Source organism: Limulus polyphemus, unplaced genomic scaffold, assembly GCF_000517525.1.
Source record: "Limulus polyphemus unplaced genomic scaffold, Limulus_polyphemus-2.1.2 Scaffold537, whole genome shotgun sequence".
In the NCBI taxonomy this organism is placed as follows: domain Eukaryota; kingdom Metazoa; phylum Arthropoda; class Merostomata; order Xiphosura; family Limulidae; genus Limulus; species Limulus polyphemus.
The window spans coordinates 451243-477515 of NW_013666147.1; the positions used below are offsets into that span (position 1 = coordinate 451243).

The following is a 26273-nucleotide window of genomic DNA, read 5'->3' on the forward strand; positions in this document are numbered from 1 at the left end:
AAATGTTTCAAGTCGGTGGATGTAGTAGTAGAACCAACGGACGTTTTGAAATCTGCATTTTTAGATGAAACAAATGATACAGTTAAACCACTGGATCTGCCTACAAGCTCATTTAAAGAAACGTAACTAACAGCATATTTATGCTTTCATGTATTTCAGTTTATTTCATTATCTTCATCAATATAACTAAATTATTATTTATTACACAATAGATTGACCATTTATGAAAATTTAAATATTGGAAACAACATTCTTACTTTCAAGGGTTATTTTTAATTGACATAAATATCAAATATTTTTTCTAACAAGAGTTACTAATGGACTCACATAAGTCAATTCAAGTTTTTTGTGTAACCCTTAACAATAGTCTTGGGTAAAATCTAAAAATAGTTTTTCTTAAGTCATGCATAAAGATTGGATACGTGATTTAAAGCTCTTTTATATAACTTTTTTGATATTATTACAGATAATTTAAACTTGTACTTCAAAATGATCTGTTAGAAAGTTTAACAAGGACGATCATTATATGGTATATGTATATCTGCAATTAATGAAAAGGAAAATTTGTAGCTACCTCATGGACCTTACCATGAATCAACATCCCAATTTAAAATATGATAAATAAAAACGCACGTGCTTGTCAACCCTATATCAGTTTCTAAAAAACCGTGTGTTTACTAAAAGATTTGTTCAGTTAGTATAATTTTATGCATTCACATAGAAATAAAATGAATTCTGTTTTAAAGTTCTGTTTATAAAGTAAAAACAAATACAAGAACAAAGAAAAATTTGGAACAGGTATCAGATTAAAATAGTATTTGTTTGAAAATCCAAATTATATAATGAAGATAGCGGTAATGACGCCCTGTAGATGCATTAATTGATAGTAACGAAAATTTTTAAGTTGGCACTTAGGGAACGCTCTGTAATTTATCAGTAAATACGTTCTAAACATTAGAACAGTGTAGTTAATATAACACATTAACGTTTCAGTCCAATTCCAAAGCGTTAGTTTTAATTTTACTCTTGTAAAGCGATCTATATCATAACAGACAAAATATCATTAACAGCTATGATATCCAACTGACGAATCAATACAATTTAATCATTACAGGTTTTAGTTTTCTTGAGTATTGATTTATGATTCTTGTTATTTGTTATGTAAAATTACCTTCATTAATGTGCAAGTTACTTTTCAGTCGTTAGCTTATTTCTCATCAGAAGTTATTAATAATAATTTCTTAACGTTTTTTTTTTATAATTACCTATGGTAACAGCGTAGCGTCGTTAGAACTAAGTAAAAAATACCGATCCGCCTCGTGGAAAGCAGACCAAGCATCAGTCTTGTTTGTGTTTCTGGTACAGTCACCGCTTGGAATGCAAGCATATTATAATTGTGATTTCTAATCTACTCGCGAATCTCACATCTTTATCGTTTTCTCTTTATTTAAATATTTTATTACGCAGTGAATTCGTGGTTAAAGATTAATTAAATAAAGAATTAATAATGTTTGACTGTTTATTACTAGCTGGCAGAATTTATTCATCTTAGAGCGAAATGTTCACTTGTTTTTAGTGCAGGGAAAGTATGAATGTTATGTTTGTGTAACGTCGAGGCTGTTATCTTTTTCTGGAGTTGCATTTGTACATGTACTTCTGAAAATGTACTATGACAACACGTGCTTGTGGTACATTTTATGTTTTTTTTGTTTACTGTTTTAAAGTTACACATTGAAATCCTAAAAACACATCATTATAAAAAAAAAAGAAGTTTGTCATCACTACAAGGAAAAACAAACGATGGTTATCATTATTACAAACAAAAACAAGCTTGTTTGTTTCAAGTTAAGCACAAAGCATCAGAATGGGCTATCTGTGCTCTGCCCATCATGGGTATCAAAACCCGGATTCTAGCGTTGTAGGTCTGCAGACATTCCGCTGTGCCACTGGGGGGCTACATTTTATGAGCCGATCAGACATTACATAGGTATAAAATTACAAAGTCCCTAACACAGTTTAATAAACACAGGATTTGAGTGGTAAGAATGATCTCCATAGATCTATAAATTCAGAGGTTTGTGCTTAATAATAAAACAATCTTATTTTATTTATTTTTGCGTAAAATAATATGCTTTGAAACATAAGCTCAACAAACAAATGGGTCAATCAAACAATACATAAATTCGTTAATAAAATCATTAATTCTATTTTAAGTTTGCTGTAAAGAAAGTGAATACTGTTCCGCAGAATAAACGTTGTTCGACTAAGTGCAAGCTATACACTAGTAACATTTAATAGCATAAGAATGAGTAGTAATTTCTTAGACTTCTTTGGCATTAAATAAAAAGCTTCGCAATCTGACGAGGGTTAACTGCGAAATGTAACAGCCTGTTAACATTTTGGATTTCACCTGACGAGTGCCTCAGAGGCTCAACGATAATATGTACTTGTTTGTTTGTAGTTAAGCAAACAGCTAAACAATGGACTGTCTGTGCTGTGCTCACCACTGGTATCGAAACCCGGTTTTTAGCGACATAAATCTTCAGACGTATTGCAGAGCGGTAAATCTGAAGGCGTATAACGGTTTCGATGCTCGTGGTGGGTAAACACAAATAGTCCCTTGTGTACGATTAAATGGAGTTAAAGGGTTATATTATTGTTTTACATTTGTATATTTAAATACAGTTAAAGGGTTATATCATTGTTTTACATTTGTCTATTTAAATGCAGTTTAAGGGTTATATCATTGTTTTACATTTGTCTATTCAAATGCAGTTAAAGGGTTATATCATTGTTTTACATTTGTCTATTTAAATACAGTTAAAGGGTTATATTATTGTTTTACATTTGTATATTTAAATGCAGTTAAAGGGTTATATCATTGTTTTACATTTGTCTATTTAAATGCAGTTAAAGGGTTATATCATTGTTTTACATTTGTCTATTCAAATGCAGTTAAAGGGTTATATCATTGTTTTACATTTGTCTATTCAAATGCAGTTAAAGGGTTATATCATTGTTTTACATTTGTCTATTCAAATGCAGTTAAAGGGTTATATCATTGTTTTACATTTGTCTATTCAAATGCAGTTAAAGGGTTATATCTAATATTTTGATAAATTCTTTATTATCCATGTTTTCTTTCTTTTTTTTAACCTGGAATCCACGATGGCCTAGCCGTAAGAGAGAGAGAAGACTTACAAAGCTAACGTTCAGGGTTCGAATCCCGCGAGAACACAGGGTAAATAACTCATTATGTAATTTGTGTTTCAAAAAAAACTGATTTGTAACCAGCAACGTTTATTAATAGATAGAACATTATATTAACCAATACATAACAACTGTTTAAAATTGTATGATAGGAAATGTTCTTGTTATTTATTTCAAACGGTTTTCACACACAATACATGTACTCCAGAATTCCCGTCACTGTCTAATTTAGTCCCAGTTTAAATTATAGTATTATATTTATTTTTGGTTCGGCTTCTTTTCCCTTACATTGTCGATATATATCCGCTATTAACTTGGAAATAATAAATAAAAAAAGTTTGCGATCATTATTCACTAGTCACATTTATAACTTTATCAAAAATACAGTTTCACACAAAACAATTAACAAAAGTATTATTAAACATTGACCATTTAAGCCATAACTATAGCTGAGCTGTGGAAGAAACAGGTTTCAATTGATTAAGGTTATGCCTAGCGTAAAAAAAAAAAGTCTCAGAACATTACCCTCAAATGCACTGAAATCTATAAATGTGTGCCACATTTTTACACCTGAAAATTTTCATGTTTTCAGGATATCGAAGAAGAATGTGTATTTGCTAAGTTTGATAATAATAAACTTTACAATAACTGTTTTTAAGAATGGTCAGAGTAGAAGAATAACTAGTTAAGGGTACATATTACCAACTGAAAGATAGTTTTACAAAGTAAATTTTTTCACCTTGAAGCATCGTGCCATAATTTATACTTACCCCTTAAAGTATCCTTAAGATTTCTTGTTCAAAATTCATATTCACGCTGGAAGCATCCTTAAGAGTACTTAGTTAGAATGTATACTCAGAATCCTTCTGAAAATTACTTAGTTAGAGTTTATTCTCACACCTTGAAGTATCCTTAAGAATACTTGTTCAGAAGTCATACTCTAAGCATCCTCCTGAAGAGTACTTAAAGTTTATTCTCACAGCTTGAAGTATTCTGAAATATTCAAAGTAATTATACCACTTTGTGGGAGTGGTATTCCTAACTAGACACGGCATTCTAGATATTGATAGGTTGGAGCACATGTAAAGTACTTAGAACATATATTCACACCCTTACGCAGCCTGAGAGTACTTAGTCAAAATCAGTTTCATCAACGAGATACGCTATGAACTGTATTAATACAGTGTAAATATTCACACCTTCACACTTCTTAAAATGTACATAGTCAGAGCAGATAATCGTACTTGATGCATATTTATTCAAAATATAGTCAGTTTCTTTAACACGTCCTGAAGAATATTTTTTCATATTAGACATTTACTCATTATTATTTTCCAAAAAGCAGTTTGTAAAAGTACATATTCACACCCTGATAAGTGCTAAAAGTAGTTAGACGTATACTAAAAGGTGATTAGAGTAAATATTCACACTGTTGTATGATGAAGAGTGGGTATAAATTAGATACTCATACCCCGATGTATACTGAATAGTGGCTAGAGAGTAGATATTCGCACCCTGGGTGTATGAGGAAGAGAGTACCTTGAATAAATAGTGTAGCAGTTTTTGTTACCATTGATTGTCTCTACTACTGCAGTATCCCAAAAGAAATGAACCCTTGTTCGTCTTTGGTTTATCCCCATCTATATATTAACTTGAAATCAAGGTTTACTAATCCCAATAAGTAAGAATTGTGCCAATTTTCTCGCCCAGGCATGATGTCCAGGAAAGATTGCATTGTTTTCCGCAAGTATAAGTTCTATCTAAATGTGAACATAGCGTTTATAGCCTTGTTTCGGTAGTTCCTGTACAGCTGGAACTTTGTAGCCTCAAAATATGTAAAAATTTAAGAAAAAATTTTGCATTCTCTAAAGTGCGCTCGCACTGCTGATATACTTTTTCAGACTTTTGGCGAAAGTGTCCAACATACGTCTGGTAGTTTGTGTGGACATTGACTGTCTCTCAGAGCTTTCTGCTTCTCGTGAATTTTATCTCTTGCCAACATGTTACTCATTTATAGTTAGTTGAAAATATATACATCCACCCGGTAGTTATTCATAATAGTGATAAATTCCAAAGAGTATTTTGCCACGTTAAATTTTCAAAGAAAAGGCATACCCTGAAATAGATCTTCAGAGCTAATAGCCTTTCTATTGCAAGTTTTCGCCAGAGCTAATATCTATACCAATAAGATTTGTTGCGTTGTTCACCAAAGTAAATGTTCATATCTGTAAGATATCGTACGTATTTTGTCAATATCCATACTTATAAGATATTCTTCCTACTTCGTAGCAGTAAATGTTCATGTTAGCAGAATATCATACACTCTTCTTTATAGGAAGTGTCCGTATTCATGAAATATCCTAAAAAGTACCTTTCTGTTTATATATGTATTAAGTTTATTTCAATGGCAATAGGCTCAGCCATCTGTATTCTACGCATATATAATGACAAATATGTATCTGTGTCTTGATTTATCATCATAATGTTTTAAATGTAGGCAAATATGATTTCGTGAGGAGAAACTGGATCAAAGGAAATCCATCAACGTCATAACTTCTGTTTTGTATTCTACGTTTAAGCAGACATTGTTAAAGACAGAAAGAAAGAGAGCTCAGGTTTCTCCTCTTTCTTAGATGCGTTCTATATATATAACTCATAATAACCTTCACGTTATATTAGTAGACCATCTAATCGCTTCCTATTCAGCAAGGATTTGGTGAGTAGACACGTATTAAGCACTTTTTTAAAGATTAATAGCTGTCATTTTAATAACTTGTTTATCAATGGCAGGATCTCTCTACTGGTAAGAGATAAATTTGTAAAATTATTTCAACTATGACTTGCAGCTTTAAAGAATGCTTTTATATTTACAGTTATAGTAGAATTTAAAAACTCGCAGTGTTTTACAGAGTTTTTTTGTTAGAGAATAAATAATCCTTTATAGAAAAGTCTCCGTTTTTATATTATTTTTTACACGATCTCAGTGGCTAAGCGGTAAACTTAAGGGTTTATAATGCTAAACTACGGTCCCTGCGGGGGCCTGGGATACTTAGCTCATTGTATAGCTGTGTTTCAAACAACAAACTAAATTTATGATCAGAGAATTAAAACAGTATAATTCTTTTACGTGATGACAAAAAAAATGGTTATAAAAAAGACTTACAAAATTCGAGAATACTTCATTTAGTCAAACTTCAATATGAATATATATGTAAAATATATTACTCGGTTCTCCTTGTGATCTCTTGATGTAGAAAAAAACGCAGAGAGTACGAAATGATGAAGAGTAAACTATTTTAATCTCTAGCTTTTTTATGCATGTTGTCTTTGTGGTCAAAAACCATACTGTCAACTGATAACCCGTTTCTAAAATCTTCAAATTAAGTACAAACATTAATTTCGATAGTCACGTAAGCTACAATATTTCCAGCAACATTAAAAACTCTGTTTTCAGTATTACCTTATAACATACAAATTCGTCTCATAAATATTTTCAAGGAATATAATTTAAAGAAACAAAAATACAATTTTGAGATGGACATTCTAAACTTTTATTTCATAATTCCGTCTGTTGGCTAACGTATCATCTAGAGTGGTCAGTGCCGTTCCTTCGAATATATGGCTTTGCTGATTTATCAGTCTTAAAATAATCGTTTTATGATCTCCTACCATTTATTTGTCAGTATATAGACTGAGAGATAAACAATAATTTTTTTATCGTACCTTTCGCCAAAACTAATCTCAAAGAGTGACATCAAGATCGATCATAATGTCCTTTCCGACTCGCAGAACCAAATGGAAAATACCAAACTGTAATGGCCTAAAATCGCGAGAAACGTTTATCAATCTACCTCAAATTTTCATTTGTTCGTGTGTTGTTTGGCCAAAAGTTACATACGTTTGCTGCACACTCTTTCTATGAATTGTAGAGCTCCGATGTCTTTGTTTACCAAAAAGACACCATATACAAACAGCAGACTAAACGGACGTATCAGAGGACTCTGTAGTACCAGGGATGCATACAACACTATTACCACAGCTCGAACTGCTACCACGTATCTAACTGCCAACACAAGTGTTATAGTTGCAATCTCTGTTTATACTGCTACTGCTTGTAACTAAATTATTCTTACTGTCCCTACTACTTCTACATTTATTGTTCCAACGGTATTTTAAGCGGTGTATACCCAGTAGAGTTTTGGATTTTAATGAAGAAGGCCTCAGTATAAAAGCTGAAACGTCGACCCATTCTAGAACAGACAGGAGTGGTCCACTAAAGCCAAAACTCTACTTGCTAATACCGTTTATGGTATAACTTTCGATTTGTTGTTCTATTTATATTATAACTACTGCTGATACTGATATTAATACTGGCATGGTGATTCGAGCACTCGACTTCTAATCTGCGGGTCGCGGGATTGAAACCTATCGCCGAACAGCTCGTCCTATCAGCCGTGGAGGGTTATAATGGGTTGGTCAATCCTATTTTCGTTAGTAGAGAATAATCCAAAAGTTGGCGGTGGTTAGTATTGACTACCTGCCTTATCTCTAGTCTATCATTTCAAAATTAGGGACGACTGGCGTAGACAGCCTTTCAGTAGCTTTGGGCGAAAGTCAACAAGTAAATTAATAATGTTGTTGATTTCGCAACTTTTGTTATAATAATCGTACGTGAAAATAGGGTAATATCAATCTAAAATTCACATAGGATTACATTTCTAAAGAGAGAATTGTATGTTTAATTTCTCCTTTATTTCCGAGACAAATTGCTTAAAGTCATCTCCAGCATGTTTACACAAGGCCATCTGCTATTAAAACATATGTAAATATCTATATGTATATATATCAATTTTTCATTTCAATGAACAGGTACAAATGATAAATTAGTTTATCCAGTTTTTATTTAATATTAAAATGATTTTATTTTTAATTCCATGGGTACAATTTGTAATCTAACTTTCACATAATTTGATAAAAAATACCAAATCATCGTTATTTATGAATTTCGTGTCTCGCGCTCTGTAGTATATATATATATTTTGCATAAAATATTATCAACTATTTACTGTTTCTTCAACAAATGTAGGAAAACTTGAATTCATAAATTAATCATTAGCACTTTACCGTTTTGTTCAAAGTATATATTAATCATAACTGATTACAGTTTCATAATGCTTATTATATGCAATACATTCTGTTGTTTTTTTATTCGGGACATCCGCGTGAAAAGAGGTAATTTTAATTCACTAGTGAAGTTCACAAACATCTGTGTTGAATGGTTTCTTGCTTTTAGCGCCCCCTAGTGGTGAGTTTGAAACTTTACGCCGTATGTCTGCGTGAGAAATAACGAAGAACTCCGAGTTATTCGAATAGACTTTCCAATTCGTTTCTTTTCGTCCTTTGTGGTGTTGTAGTATTCAGGTATACTAATGTCCAAATAGGAAACTCTTAAATTTTATGTAAATAATAAATCGAACAAAAACAGAAAAAAAGCAAAATCGAATAAACATAAGAGAACAAATAAATAATTCCTATATACAATATTGTGTGTGCGTGTGTTTATAAAACTGGCTGGCCTTAGATTCTGTTGTGACTGCCGCGATGCAGTGGAAGGATTTCCAAACACGTCCACACAGGACAAGAACAGGAATAATTGCATTTTGAGCCAGATGAAGGATCCAAGACAGGTATTCCATAATTCATGGATTACCTACGTCACCGAATATTTCAAATAAGATGTTCAAACTAAAAACAAGACAAAAAACATTTCATAACAATTTGTACAAAATTGTGTTATTATTTAAAGTTGGGAGCTCATTTATAATAGATAGACTTTCTTTAGTTAAAAGTTCAATACATGTTTAAACAACACCTGAACAAACATTTTGAAATATTATTTCAATATACCAGACTAAAGCTACATTCCATACTAGTTATGAAAAGTTGAAATTGGTAGTGATTTCTGCTACGCCAATATTGCAATGGATCTTCCAATACTTTTTTTCATTGTTTCTATGTATTATTTCTGGATGAGCACCCCAGAGGCTTAGCGGTAAGTCTGAAGGCTTATAACGCAAAAAACCGGATTTTGATACCCACAGTGAGTACAACATAGATAGCCCATTATGTAGCTTTGTGCTTAACAACAAACAAATAAAGTATTTTTATGTAAAATTTGAGAACCTTAATCAACACTTATGAATAGATAAAATAATCTTGTATTATAGTTTCCTATTCTTGTTTTCTCTTAACACAAATATGTTTTAATTTGACACAGCATATGAACGAGAAAAGTATTATAAAGCTACGTTACTTAAACAAATTTATAAATATAAACATATTCTATTGCGTAATAACCCCTTCTTCTATTTCTAGTATACTATAAAAAAACTTCGTTGACCACACTGTTCTTTCAAATGTTGGCCAAAAGTGACATTGTGGTCATCATGCCGAAACTATCACATTATAAATGTGACAACAGTATTAAAATGAAGTAGGGATCCTGCTATAAAAAGTAAAGAAACAAGACTTAAAACCATAATCACAAATTCATAAAATCTAATCATTACTTTGGCCTACCGATAAGTGTATAAAGCTGCCAAAGTAGGGATTAAATTTCACATATTTGTGATTGTGGTTTTAAATCTTGTTTCATTACTTTTTGTAGCAGGATACCCACTTCATTTTAATAATTATACCTGTATAAAGTATATACTTTACCTTTAGAAACTGTTACGTGTCTATCCATTGATATGTAGGGCCATCCACTGGGTTGAAAATATATTTAAATACATGCATCATATGTCTACCATTTATATTATACCTGTATACATATGGATTTTTATTGGAATATCAAAAGTGGATACCCACAAACCAGTCAAGCAAGCTCAAGAAATTGTGTAATGATAGTCTGAGCCATCTAGGCATTAGCCCCACTGACACGATCAGATAGTAGGTAGTAGATGAGAAAGTTGCTGTTTTAGAAATGTTTGAATTTTTATACCAGAAATGTTATCAACCTTTTAGCATATTATTAGTATATATATATGCATATAATATATCGTAACCAATTCTTTGAATGGTCAGTGGTTTTTTGATGCATGAATTACTTGGAATCCTTATAGATCCTTACTATTAAGTACTACCATACATATAATGAATATCATTTCTTTGAAGGGTCATGACAGGTTTTCTATTGCCACAAATGTATTACCTTGGGGTATTGCACTGTTGAATGATTGGAAATTTGCTGTAAATCAGAGTACCTAGATTCAAAACATGTCACATCAGTGTCATGATTCAAAAATACAGTGACATACTACTGTATTAGGTATACAAGTCTTAGATTCTCAACAAACAAAACATTAGTAGGGATGTATGAAAAAATTATTTTCAAACAACAAAAACCTTCAAACAATATGATTTCATCTAACACTATATACAGTGCACATAACCCAATGAATATTTTCATAGCAATACATGTATAAGCCTAATTAATTTTGTTTAGTAGTCTAAAGATGTGTATAAACACTCAAGACACTCACTAGATCTACTCACCAAATACTCACAGAGTTAAGCTTCATAACAATACTAATATCTAATTAAGCAAGTTTTATTCATGCCCAGTGTTAAAAGTTAGCACATTGCTTTCATAAGGATTTCTGAAAATCTAAATTCTATCTAATAATATTTTATTTTATGTGAATACAGTAAATAAATAGGAAAATAGGAAAACTCAAAAGTAAAAAGTTGTTCATGCAAGATAGTGACAAATCTTATTAATTTTTTGGAAAATAAATAAAATTTCCATGTTCCAGTTAATAAAATAATGAAATTTACAATAAGATTTTACATTATTCCCACAGAATGGATTAATTAAGAAAAATTGTTACTTCTTTACATTCTGAAGATATAGCTCTTGACACATTGCCTACATGTAAACACAAATCAGGTAGATTAGTTATGGATAAATATATATATTGAACTTTCACTGTAATTGTTAATCTTAAACTCAAGCACTCAGATGCAAGAAGAGAAATCAAAAACAAACGGACCTCTTTTTTTTAACTTTTACCAGCTGTAAGTTCTTACTTACTTCATTTGCCACAACAGGTTCATCTGATCCTTCTCTGCTCCCTTCTTTGAGTTTCAAAGCGTAGTTACGAGCATGTTTAGCATGGGCCTTCAATTCCTTAGGATAAGGTGTAGGAGCTCGCACTAATTTACCCTTTAACATCACATGAGAAAACAATAATGAACTCATGCATAACCAAATTGAAACACTACATAATTATAGTGAGAACAAAATATATAAATAATTTATTTAAAAAAACTATAGATAAAACCTGTACTTCTAAACATGTAGCTATATTTCACTGTTGCTGTATGAGAAGGTTAAATATGAAAATAATTAAATGACAAAGAGAAACTCAAAAATTAAAACAAAGCAAAAATGTTACTATCTAGTTTTATACTAGCCATAATACCAACAAAACTAAAGCATAATACATAAAATATATATAGCTTCTGTATGCTGTACCTTTACACTGTTGGTTTCATTTTAAAGCCCATTTTCATCAATAAAATGATATCCAACTGTTATAATAATATAGCAGAAACGTAATTTGAAACACACATTTTATACAAAACTTAAAAATACACAAACTCACAGGCTGTTCTACTGTTATGTCAGAAGCAAATTTAATCTGTTGCCTTGCTTCTTTATCAATGTCGATACCTTCTCTTTCACCTCCATGATCTAACAGGAAGAAACAAAAATTACCTCTCAGTTTTTATAGTAAACAAGCATTCTCAAAAAGCCTATGTACCTGTGTAGCAACAATGTTTGTAAATGGAATTTTTTTCATACAAATATTAAATGCAATCTTAAACTGCTGACTGGATAACCTACACTGTTGTTACCTTGTATTTCTTAACTGCTTTTTTTAGCATAATAACTAGTTTTAGCATTCAAAGTATGATATCCCCTTGTCAATACCAAGGCTGATGAAATCAATGCTTTAGTGTATCCTATACTAGGATGTGTCATGTGCATTGTTGCTCTTGTATTGAAGGACCATATAAGTCTAACACACCCTCAGTTTGATTGTTACATTAATACTTTATTAATAGATGAAACCGTTCTCTCTCTTGTTGTTGGTGTGTGAAGTTAAAAAATGGTTAAGGTAATAAAAGTAGCTGGTTTGTTCTGTAAATTTTTTTTTTTCTGGTCAAAATATTTGACTGTCAGTAAAAATATCTAAGTCATGTGTAATGATAAGCTGAAGACAAGACTTTTGACTTCAAAAAATAAAAAGCCTATACAATTTACCATCCATAAAACAGCATGTCTCTTTAATTTTTGATGTATCTTAATAAAATGACCTGTAGTAAAGTTGAAGCTCTTTATCTATTTTCACAGTTATTTACTTGGTTAAAAAAATACTGATTTAAAGGAATTAAAGAATTGTGACAAAAATTTATTCTTTCTTTATAACTTTCCTTAAAGTTTAATTTATGACTCAGAAGTTAGGGTCTACATTTAAAGAAAAATATTTTGATCTTTTGTTTCTTATTTCATTCAGAAATTAGATGAACTTTATTATTATTATTATTTTTTAATATTTTAGTTTATAAAGGATTCATTAATAATTCTTAAAGTTGGTCAAATACACTATTACTAAACATACTCATATTTTGATTTTTACCCACTGAATTTAAATAGTAATACAATTAATATGATATGTTGCTGTATGCAATTTAAAACAGTCAGCAGCTACTACAGCCAGATATGCTAAGTGCTATTAACCTCAGAAGAACAAAGTTGGTCAATTTGATCAACCTTCAAACTGTGAAACTATACATATTATAATGTTGAATTTACAAAATGTATCTTCACAAAATTTGGCAACATTAAAAGTCTGTTGTACACAAAAACAGATTTTCTAATAAAGTATTTCTACACAAGATTTATCTGTGAATTTTCAAAGCCTTTACCGAGTTAGTATGAGTGAAAGGTGATTTCAATGGTAAGAATACAAATTCTTCTTTTAACCTTACAGTTTTAATATTGCATTTGCATAACCTCTAAAACCTAGTAAATAATAATAAAAAAATGTTTCTTTTCAGTAAAGCTTTATATTTGATATCTTATTTCATCTACCCTAAATGAAAAATTTAAAAACCAGAAATAAAATGAATAATGCCATTTTTTCCTTGACATTGACTGCAGTGTTGATCAGAATGCTCTAAGTTACTTATCTTAACAGTTTCAAATGTTAATCTTTTCACATATGTTTCTTTTAACTTTTTTATTTTAATTGTGTACCTTGTACCCATTGGAGTAGTTTTATTTGATTTGAATTTCGTACAAAGCTACCCAGCTATATGCGCTAGCCGTCCCTAGTCTAGCAGTGCAAGACTAGAGGGAAGGCATCCAGCCATCATCACTAACTGCCAACTCTTGGGCTACTCTTTCACCAATGAATAGTGGGATTGACTGTCACATTTTAATTAAGTATTTTAACTAAAAACTTCTCTGTGAATATATTGAGTCAATGCGTTGACTGCTCTGAGTGCAAAGTGATTTCTATATTAAGATTAAAAATACTTTTCTTCATCTGAAAATTGTCAAATTTTTAAAACCTATTAAATAAATTTGAAATTTTTTTTTCAGTGAAACTTTATATTTTGTCTGTTATTTTCTCTACCCTAACTCTATACGATGACAGACAATTTGTCCGACCTCGTAACCACCATAAAAAAATATGAAATTAAATTAGCCTTTTTTTCTTTCTTGTATGACTTTAAATTGTAACATGAATCTACATTTGTTTATCCTAAATAGCTTAAAGCTTGTAACAGTATACATCTGTTGCTACTTAAATTTTATTGTTTTATTGTCTGATTAATAATACCACCACACAAGTTGTAAATCACTCGGCAAATGAGCAGCTCATGTTATCCTATCGAGTAATGTAATGCACGGGCTACTCACAAGCATATCTCATGAAAATATTTTAATATTTTTTCTTTATCTTACCTAATAAAATTGTAATTTTTACATTTTAGTTACTTTTACGATAATAAATAAAGAATATACATGAAAAACGATAAATATAGTACTTAACTGGGTCTTCTTTTTGTTTGCTGTTCACTGTCAATGAAACTTCACTCTACTTTTATTATAATAATGATGCTACTGCATTAAAGAATTTTTTATTAACTTAAATAATGCACTTAAGAATACAGAATAAAAAAAGAAAAAGACAGACAATGTCCTATAATTATCATAATTTCTCTGGTTTTCTAACTATGCGATAAGAACCATTAAAAATTCAGCTAAGATCACTGACATGTTTCCTGTGTGAATAAAGTTTGAACTGGAAGTGAAATAGATAATTGTCTGTACAGAAAACAAACTTATATAATGCATAATATAACTCTGGCTTTCTAGTGATTATAAATAATATAGTGCCAGAGAGAACTATTAGCAATTTGCAAAAGAGAGGGTGTGACAAGTGGGTGTGGCAGGAGGGGTTTCATACTCTAGTTTATGGCTCTGAAACCAAAAAGATTGAAGGCTGTAAACATATGCTTTGCTTGAGCAATAACTATATTATAATGAGTAACTTACATTAAATTCTGTACTTCTCAGTACAGGGGTGATAAATAAATTAGAGAAGAGGGAAGACACAGATAGCAAACATCACAGTTCTAATAGAAGGGGAGATTGCAAATGTGTTTTTAAAATATTTCCTTATAAAATTAAGAACTTAAAATTTAAATAATATTAAAATTTGGTTTATTAACTACATTTTGATGCCAAGTTTATTCATATACATTGATAATGAAGTATTTTAATTAAGTTTTGAATGTAACACAGTAAAACTTGTGACATACACAGAAAAGGGTACCCATATAGAAAGAGTTAAACATGGTTATTGAATGCAAAATGGGTGATATCAATGTCCAAAATATTTAAGATATCCTATTCATAGTAACATTACTGTGGTAATGTTCTAAAAACCTGGAAAGCAATTGGAAAGCCAGTTTAAAACTAGTCTTGCCTCCTCAACAGAAGTGTAAGCAAGTAATCCACTGCATGCATAGAATTCTATTATATACATAGAATCTGATGCTACTGAATTTAGCAGATAGACTATAGTTCATAATATTTTTATCTCAGCTTTTAATGCAAGGTATTGGATCATTTGGTGTCTTGTGATGTTCCAACATTTTGGTAATATGGTACAGGTATACATACAAAGTTATAAATATCAAATAACTTTCTTTAACACAATACCCAATAAACTTGATATGAAATGTGTCAAACTAAATTATTTCTAATATAGGTTAAAACCGAAATGAGATTTTTATCCTCATATATTGTAGTGCTTTAACTGACACAAAACAATACATAAAATAGTAAGTATCATCATAATAAAAAATGATTCTCAGGTGTACAGATAGATTTACCTCTAGGTTCTTCCAGTGGAACTTGTGGCAAAAGAAAACAGGTAAGAATGCGCTGACCTGTGTCTGGATCAATATCCGACTGAAGAGGAACCAATGGCTTTGTCTGGGGAAAGAATGAAAAACAACCTAAAGACTAACTAAAATTATAAAAGTTATTTAATGAGAGTTGAATTTGATAAGGTTAAATTTGGGGCACTGTTTTGATATATTTGTATTTGCCTTCATTAGCATGTGAAATTCTAAGTAGCAGATAGTACCGTATACCTGTGAAGCAGAGTAAATTGACTGAACATTTAATTAACAGTAAAACAAAGAGTTGTTTTCTTCTAAGAAACTACTCTATTTATCAGTGGTATCCAAGCTGTACAACTAAGTCACAAAAAAACTTTCATTTATTTCTCTAAACTTCCAATTTTTTTGCTTTAGCAATGTATATATAGCTATACATCTTTGCTATGATGTCTTTCAATTAATTGTTTTACTCTCATAAAATTTTTAGTATTTAACTACTGCAAAATGAGTATGGGTTTTTAGCATCTAGAAAAATCTTTGTACCTAACTTGTGATATAAAAGAAATGCTGATGAACAATCTGGGTATGATTTATGAACCTAAGATGTTTTTTCTATGGCAAATATAGCTGGATATCCAGTAGAGTGAAAAATAATTTTTAGGTTCTCAAATTAGTCAAAGCAGATTTATTTGGCAACAAATTATGGAGGTTCATTTGTACATATTTGAGATGATTCCTTTTATGACTGATCAGGTTAGTTCAGCCTGTTCAGGCAAGGTAAGTTTCATTGTCCCAGATATTATGGGGAGGACATGGAATAATGGAAGAAACCCTGTCAGTCAAGTAATAGCTGTAAGTGCGAGAGGAGGTAAGTATATTTTGGAATTCATATTGTAAAGTACTGGTCTTTTACTTATAATGGGTAGAGGAGTTATGGTTGGAAAAACAACATCATGTATAAAACTGGTTAAATAAAATAGTTCTATACTATTCTAAAAGAAAGAAAATAATACTTTACAAGTTCTTTACTATGGAGAGTTGAGATGATTACCGCTACTAGCCTACAAAAATTCAGTTTATGTACCCTTACTAAACCATTAAGTTGGGCAGCACAACATTATGCAGTTTTATGATGTAGCATATTTTGAGAAAATCTTAATTAATTTGTAAATGAAGATGGTGTGGGTTTGTTTTCATTATCTTGTGTGGGAGGTGGTGATTTCAGCATCTTGTAACTTAAATTATTAATGTTCTACAGTTTATTGTAATCTTACAAGTTCAAGAGTATCTGCTGAGGAGATGACACTTGGCTGTTTTAACAATACTTTCTACTCTACAGAACTATGCAGCAGCATAAAATGCTGTTTTGTCCAGTTTCATGTATTTGTTTCATAAGTATCTTTGAAGCCACAACTTTAGTAGAAGAAACAAAATTCTTTCACTTCCAGATTCTTTGAAAAGTTGGCTTGTTACACATATTAAAAAAAATATTCTTGTTCAATTCAAGATCAACAAGTCAAAGGATCTGTATTAATTCAGTTTCTTGTGTCTATCAGTTAAGGAAGTGTTTAACTTTTCTTCTTCTGGTAGTTTTCAGTTGTTATTGCTGTAAAAAGCTGTATGGAACTACTCTATTCTGGATAAAAAAAACAAACTCAATGAATATTTTTTTGAATATTTTATGTGTATATATATTTTTTTCAACCTCTAGATCCAAAAGTAAATTTACAAAGTTCTCTTTATACAAGTAAAACATATACAGAGTTGTTGAGATTTTGTCATAAAAACATAAGTATTATACACATAACTTCTGTTTGCATGATGTATTATTGATGAAATGTTGGACTTAACTGAAGTAATCACAACATGACAGGAAGATTGTTATGCTCTGTGGTTAGTCTAGCTTGAAGATACATTTTGGCAGTATTCAAAAACTTGACCAGGAATAAAAAATAAAAATAATACAAAAATATATATTCACATAATGTAGAAACTGGCAAAAATGAGTTAAAAAATCTCTCTCAGTATACTCACACACACACATATATATATATTCAGAGGATCTTATCTGCTTAATTATCATTTGATTAACCAGTTAAAACTATATATAGCTAAACTAATGCTAAAATCATCAAAAACTTGACTGTATACCTGATTCTCAGAAAGCCACAGGGCTTGCAGTTTTGGAAGCTTTGCGACGCTGAAGGGAAGAAACTGAAGCATGTTGCCAGACAGACTCAAAACTTTTAGGGAGGCTAAATGTCCTAGCTCATCAGGAACATAAGTTAATCGGTTGTCTCTCAGAGACAAGATACTCAGTCTTACACAGCTTCCCACCTGTGTTGATAAATAAAAATCTGATACACATCTTATATATATATATATTAAGAATATCAAAATTCATATACATTATGTAAAAATTGTAACATTTTTAGGAATTCTAGGATTGGTCCTAGCTGGTTTGAGAAAGTTTCATATGCTCTACCTATATCCCTAAAGTCTGCAGCAATAAAAATCCCTTAACTCTCTCAACATGGGCTCGGTCAATTTGATCGACCACATGACCTCTTTGTACTCATTCAAAGTCTTTATAGATTTGATACTACTAGCTTTTAATATAGTGTGTGTATATCTTCACAAAATGAGAAAGTCTTTCAGTAAACATTATAAGTTTTTCATATAAAAAAATCATATTTTTTAGTGAAGTATTTGTTTTGAATAGTCTGTGTGCAAATTGATTTTCATGTTAAGATTAAAAATATTTTTCTTCATCTCAAAAAATCTCAAATTTCATTTGTGTAATTTCTAAAACCTCCGAAATAAACTTCAAATGTTTGTTTTCAGTAAAACATTATATTTTATCCGTTATTTCTCTACCCTAACTCTATACCCACTTGGTTAATTTGACCGACTTCATGACCACCTAAAAAAAAAAATCGTAATAAATGTAAATTAGCTTTAAACTCATAACAGTATACATCTATGTATAATTAAATTTTATTGCTTTATTGTCCTTTGTACCGTGTCTAACTACTATTCATGTTATTACAAGTTGTAAATCACTTGGGGAATGTGCAGCTCATGTTACACTATCAAATTACCTTACCCTCGAGTTACAATGAGTTGCTCAAGTGTGTGCCTCATGAAATATCATTATCATTTATTTTACCTAATCTAACCTTAACTAAACTAACGAGATCCCTATTTTTACACTTTATTTACTTTTATAACAATAAATAAAGAATAAACATGAAAAACAAGAAATAAAGTATTTACCCAAGTATTCTTTTTTTTTGGCCATCTATGACACTTAACCCTACTTTTTTTTTTTTATATACTGATGGTAGTTGTACATTAAATAATTTTTATTTAATGAAAATAATGCATCAAAGAACATAGAACAATAACATGTAAAAAAGCAGAAAATTTCATCTAACAACCACAATTTTTCTGACTTTCTAACTGTGCGACAAGAGCCGTTACAAATTCATCCAATCTAGTCGTTACCATTCCCATGGGAAAGAAGCCTGTACTACAAGTGACATTGATGATTATCTATTCTGAACACAATGTAATATAATAAGTCATTTGATAGATGAAAACCTATTGGTTATAGGTAATATATAATTAAATGTAAGAGAGAGAACTATTAACAAATCCTGAAAGAGAGGATGTGACAAGTAGGTGTGGCAGGAGGGGTCTGATTTTCTACTTGATAGCTCTGTAACCTAAAAAAATTGAAAGCTACAAAAATTATGGTTTGTCTGAGTAATGACAAATTTGTAGTGAGTAATTTACATTTAATTTCATATTTACTGGAGGGGTGGTGGATAAAATATAGAAGAGAAGATGCCTAGAGAAAATGTGTCACGTGTGTCACACTAAGAGAAATTCAGGATTTTTTAAAATATTGGCTTATAAAATTATGAACTTAAAACTTACATACTATTAAAATATAGATTATTAGCTAAGATTTTATGCTATACTAATTGCTTTAACATAAACAAAAAGTAGTTTAATTAAATTTTGAATGTAAGACCCAAAAACCTTGTGTCATGCACAGTAAAGATATCCGTGGCAATAGGGTTAATAATTCATAACAGCACTGTAAATGTTTAAACTTGCAAAATGCAGAAATGATAAATAGTATACAATACTAATCATCAGAAGTCTTAAACAAGATATTCTACACAAAACTAATATCTGCAATAATCTTATATTAAAATAGAAAAAGATAAACTTCAACTCTGATATGTGACATTATAGACTGCTTAATTTCCCGAATAAAAAATATTTGTAATACAGAAGATAAGAGGAAAAGTAACACATTATTCTAACACTCTTTTATGATGGACACCAAAAATAAGCAGTTTATTTTCTAGATCATACCTCAGGGGGAAGTTCCTCTATTAAGTTTTCATCAGCTATTAATGTATGTAGATTCCTTAGAAGTCCTATACTAGTAGGCAATGATTCCAAGTCATTGTAACTCACAATCAATTCTTCAAGTTGAGATAAGCTGAGATTAAATTGAATAAATATCAGAATATGTACAATCTAAATAACATTTACAAAAACATGTAAAAATTATATATATATATATATTATTTACACTCAAACAATGAGATTAAAAGCAAATAGCATCTCCTAAGCCATAAAATTAAAACTACAGTACAAAGTGGAAAGTGTGAATGATAAAATGTATTTTAAATGGAAACACATTGCTTTCAGATTTCATCTCTAATGGCATGACTCACATTTCAAATGAAATTAAATTTTTGAAATTAGGGAGAAGATATGGATGTCAAAGCCCTCACCTGAAGCTACAATTCAATATGAAGTCAATGGTGGAAAGGTAATTACAATAAATACAACTTGTTTACTGTAACAGATGTATAAGGCTTCAATAACTTTTTTATTTATAAATTATGCACGTGTATATCAAATTAACAAATATTCTCAATGAGACTGTATTCCAATCTGAAATTATTGTACGAAACAAATCATCAAAGGCATAAAAAAAAGTCCTTTTTTTAACTTTGAAACTATTTTCATCAATTGATGGAAGAAGACCAGTTTTTCTTGTGAAATTCCCTCACAAAAAGAAATATTTTTGTACTTAATAAGTTTTTTTCAAATTGTCCATTCAGCACCTATGAAGGTTGGTGGATGAATGTCAATATCAGATTTTAGGAATTGCAAAAAATGAGTAATTTTTCTTTAATGTACTCTTGGAAATAAAAATTTTTATGTATATTTTATTTTAACAATTAACCATTCATGAGATACAGAGTGTGACAGACAGATATTTACACCTCTATAGCATAGTCTCATTCTAAACTTCCTATGTTTGTGATAGGAGAAAGAATTGTTTACTTGTGTTTCAGACAAGACCCTTGAACCTCTGTTAGAAAGACTACTGTAACTACATTAAACCAGGAGATGTCATGGCAGCCTGTCATAGAACCAACAGGAAGTTTGATAATATTCAGAAATAAATATTAATATAATTTCCTTACATCCTGCATGTTGTGTCTTTCTGTGTGCATGGAATGGGACTTATGATTTTTAGATATATATAAGAATGGGACTTATCATTTTTAGATATATATATAAGAATGGGACTTATCATTTTTACATATCTATAAGAATGGGACTTATCATTTTTAGATATATATAAGAATGGGACTTATCATTTTTAGAGATATAAGAATGGGACTTATCATTTTTAGAGATATAAGAATGGGACTTATCATTTTTAAAAATATAAGAATGGGACTTTTAGAGAAAAAAAAGAATGCACTTACTGTTTTTTAAGGAGTAAGGGTATAGAATTAACTGGATTTTTTCCAGATGTAAGGAAATGCGTTTTGCTGATTTTTTGATAACACTCATAGAATACTACAAACTGAGAGTTTCTATACGCAAGTTACAGTAATAAGCCAATGAAACTTCAAGTTAGAGCCAGAGTATAAAAAACAAACAATACTACACAAGGACACAACACATTGTAACAGGTTGAACCTTAAGTTTTAAATTATTAAAAAATGCATTAGCATGAGATATACAGTAAATTATGGCAAATTAGTAGGTGACTACTTTCAACTCAGTACTTACTTCCCAATGCTTTCAGGTAATGCTGACAGACAGTTTTCATCCAACCTTAATATGGTAACATTCTTTAAGTTACCTGAAAAAACTAAGTGTCAAAACTGAAAAGCATCTTAAAGTACTTAATAGAAAAATACAAATATTTGTTGCCATGTTTAAAACAGCTTATTACATACAGATAATGTGGTTTCAAACAGATTACTTTATATAGGTATAGTTATAAGCATAGGTGTAAATTAACGGTCATGAATATGTATGTAAACATGTACTTTACTCACTTAGAAGTTAACATTTACATGCACGAGAATGCATCTTCCTGAAAAATATTATTAAAGTAAATTATCATAAATAAATACTTTGATTTAAAATAAATCGATTTATTCTACTGTTGTACAATTTTCATTAAATTATTTTAAACTAAAGATGGAAATGGTGAAGGTTTGGAGCCTGTTGCTTAAAGGAAATATCTAATACATTACAAAAGGATCTAAGCATAAAAAAAAACAAAAAACGTTTTGCTACAATCTCTATAGTGGTGCTAAAAGCCAAAGAGTTAAAATAATGAAGATTAGAAGTAATGCATCATGAAACTAGGTCTAATGATTAATAACTGTAATTTAAATAAGTAATTTCATTTTTCATATTTTGATTTCATCAGGAGAGGACAATAGTAGAAAAGTATTCTGAATATATGAGATAGCCAATTATCTACAATTTTCAGAAAAGAACTAATTATTTAAGCTTACAAAATTTCACTATTTCATATTATCATACATAAATATAAAATCATGCCAATAGAAAAAACCTAAGAACACAAAAGTTTAATAAACCCAGTTTACTATGATTTCCCTCCTAAATACATACCAAAAGTATTTGGTAATTCTTTCAACCTATTTGTAGATAACGTGATGTCACAGAGATTAACACAACAGCCAAGTTCTGGAGCAATTTCTTCCAGCTGGTTTCTACTGGCATCCAAATATCCAAGATTTGTCAGACCTCCAAGACACTGAAGTAGAAAATTTTTTAGAACTGTGATTTTTTTTTGATGTGCTAAATCTATCCTGATTTTTTTTAATGAAAATACAAACAAATATGTTTTTAGAGCTAAACTAACTGAAGTACGAAAACAATGCTTACTGGTGGTAGTGAGGATATATTATTGCTATCACACCAAAACTCTACTAGCTTGGTCAGACTTCCTACAACTTCAGGCTGCAATACAAAATAATCCAAGATTAGAAAGGAAGACAGAAAATACTAGAAAAGGTCTGGCTGGTTTTTGCATAATATAATTAATACACAATGCTATAGTAATTACAAGTCAGTTAATGCCCACTCTTCCTGTGATTGAAACTGCTAAACTTGAAACAGGAGTATTAAGTAATTCAGACCACAAAATCTTGTTCTGAGACAGTAGTTGCGACAGAGAATAATATATCTGGTTTCAATAAGTTATACGTAATCTCTTGCTTAACTCTACATGTGTATAACAGGGTCAAAATGCATATTTGATGACCTTTTACAGAATTACATTCAAAATCTAATTAACTTATTATCAATGTGTGTCAATAAGCTTGGCATCAAAATGTAGTTTATAATTCAAATTTTTATATTACCTAAGTTTAATTTAATAATTTTAAAAAGAAATATTTAAATAATTTCTCAATCTTCACTTCTCTGTGTCACATGACTCATTTGTGCTCTGAATTTTCCCTTATAGATTTTCTTTCTTCGTTATTATTGGTTTCAGGGTGTCCAATCAACTAGAAACACAAAGTATATTACTGAAAAGCCAGAATATAAAATTTTAATCTCCTACCTTCTTGACTTCCTGAGATTTCAATGTATTTGTCAAACTCACCAGTGAAACACCAATACTATCATAGCTTTCAAAGCAATTGTCTAAACCATATAGTATTATATGATGTAAGGATGAATATGTTTCTAACCAATAGATAAAACATTTTTTGTCTACAAAAATCTTGTGTTTATTTCTTTTTGGTGGTCACAGTAGACAGCTGCCCTTAGATTTCATTGTCTGTAAATGTTGTTGTTGAACTCTGAGCAGCTGATAGAATTATTTTAGCCTATTTATAGTTTAGTAGTTAGAAAGCCTCTTAAATTACAGTAGTTTGGAACATTCTATTATAGTACATGATATATATTTTTTGTGTTCCAAAATGCATATTTGAAAGTTAAGTATATTATTAATTAAACAATTAACTCAGTGAGAAAAAAAGTATTGATGGCAAAAGGCCCAAACCAAGACTAAGTGCTAAATTTCTTATTTATTTGGTGTATTTTTCATTTGTTATTAAATATCTTTAACAAAAGTAAACTAAATTGTAAAAATCAGAAACTTCATATGTTAAATAACAAACATGGAAAACATTTTTAATTTCACAAGCTCAGTTGATCATATTTCAATCTCATAGCATGCACGTGCCTGTAACCTCTTTGTTTAAACTAAGTTCTACCAGAAACATTCTGCTGTGATTTATTTCTTTGCATGTAGAAAGAGAGTCCAAAAGAACAGTAACAAAGCAGTTAAATTAAAAAAGCAGATGTGAAAAGGTTAGGAGCTGAGGTTATCAGGATAAATAACTGTAACTGTCTGTTACAATCTGCAGTCATTCTTGACAAAAAAAGGTATTATTCATTTCATTTTATATTTTTCAACTTTTAATTTCACTGTACATTGATGAGTTTGCTACAGTTAGTGTCGGCATAGAGAAAATAACAGCTAAAATATAAAGTTTTAGAAAAAACTTTTGATATTGATTTAGAAGGTTCTAGAGGTTATCTAAATGAAACATAAAAATTATAAGATGAAAATAAGTATCTTTATTTAAAACATGAAACTCAACTTGCATTCAGACTAACTCAGTAAAAGCTTCATAAATTCACAAATTGTTAGTATGAAAACTTTAATTAAAATATATTATTTTTGTGTAAACAATAGAGTTACAATGTCTTCTGAAAACTTGCCAAAGTTCATGAAGATATGGTTCAGAGCCAAAAGAGATGTTTAACTTATGCTAAGAGAAGAAGAATAAAATTGCCACATCATGAAAATTACTATTCAATACATCATTATATTTATCGCAATCTAAATGGAATGGCACTTGGAAATGCTCACAAAATCAGGTTTAGACGACAGTTGCATACTAAACAAAAATAAAAAACTATTTCTGAGCTTATTCATATTTTTGTGTTAAGTAAAAAGAGTTATAAAATATTTAATGCATTATATGCAGATATTCTGATGAATTTGTAACTAAAATGTATAAAACTATAACTGGAACTTTTTATCAACATTATTTTCAAATTGGAAATAGCTATTTGTTCCTTATTGTAATTTATGAGGCCACACACGACAATTTCTTTCTATCATGATAAACATAATTATGAAGCAGATTAAAATAATCTGAATAATTACCTTTCCTGCCACAGACAGCTCTTTATCTAGTGGGGACCTCACAAACAAATGATGTAACCTCGACAGCTCTGACTACTCAGAACACACACAGCCAGTTCCTCCATTTAATATTTTATTTCTCAGGTCACACGCAATAAGAGAGAAGCGTGATCAAGTGTTGAAATTTTTTAACCAACCTAACACAGTCTCAAATTTTTCCTACAGTGAGTACTTCTCTGTTACAAGTGACTTGTATTCTTCTGCTCTTGTAGTGAGTTTTATAGGAACTGCACAAGAACTATAATGGTAACATATGAAACTGCAAGGCACAGAAGGTTTAATGGTGATATGGTAAATTTGATTAGACCTAATATTAATAAGTTAAAGAGTAAATGAAAACATTCCTTTTCTTAACCTAAGTGTAATACCTTTTTTTTATTTACATATTTAGTACAGCATACAATAATTTCATGATGATAAAAAATATCATATGTTTGACTGAGTACACCAAGTTGCATTGAAATTTTAGGAAATTATGTAGCTGCTACAAGGAGCAAAATATCAAAAACATAGCAGCAAAAACAAACTATTAAATCAAATAATTTGAAACTGTTTCCATATATAGATAGATTTAATCTGTCAAATTAAATAGGTATTTTAATGATTTCTTCACTTTTAAAAAATTTTCTTCTTAATATGTCAGATTTGTCTATAGACAATACTAAAAGAATAATAAACACATTATTGTAACAACATTTCTATACTCATTTAAAAACCCTGATACATCAAAATATTTTTTCAGGCAACAATTGATGCATTCACACAAAATGACATTAGCACAATTTTTTTGGTAGAGGTTAACAAATGTTTAAAACTATATAATAATTTTTATGCAAGATGTAGGAATTTTATTAGACATTTTTGGTGAAGTAGGGGATGTTGACATATTTCACACTTCAACAGGACCCTATGGGTTATGTAAAACCAGAATCACTATATAAATAATTATAAAATTCCTACATCTTGCATAAAAATTATTATA

At 30.1% G+C, this 26273-nt stretch overlaps 1 protein-coding gene across 1 annotated transcript in view; it reads right to left on the reverse strand.

Moving 5' to 3' along the window:
- Window positions 1–8937: 8937 nt before the first annotated feature.
- LOC106458954 (erbin-like) overlaps window positions 8938–26273 on the reverse strand; it is a 36280-nt gene continuing 18944 nt past the window's right edge. Inside the window, exons 7-15 of the mRNA XM_022385324.1 lie at window positions 22951–23025; window positions 22675–22819; window positions 21817–21889; window positions 20089–20218; window positions 17851–18036; window positions 15688–15790; window positions 11880–11968; window positions 11306–11437; window positions 8938–8955 (exon numbers count right to left, since the gene is read on the reverse strand). Coding sequence (XP_022241032.1) covers window positions 8938–8955; window positions 11306–11437; window positions 11880–11968; window positions 15688–15790; window positions 17851–18036; window positions 20089–20218; window positions 21817–21889; window positions 22675–22819; window positions 22951–23025 — 951 coding nt within the window. The remainder of the gene's footprint in view (window positions 8956–11305; window positions 11438–11879; window positions 11969–15687; window positions 15791–17850; window positions 18037–20088; window positions 20219–21816; window positions 21890–22674; window positions 22820–22950; window positions 23026–26273) is intronic.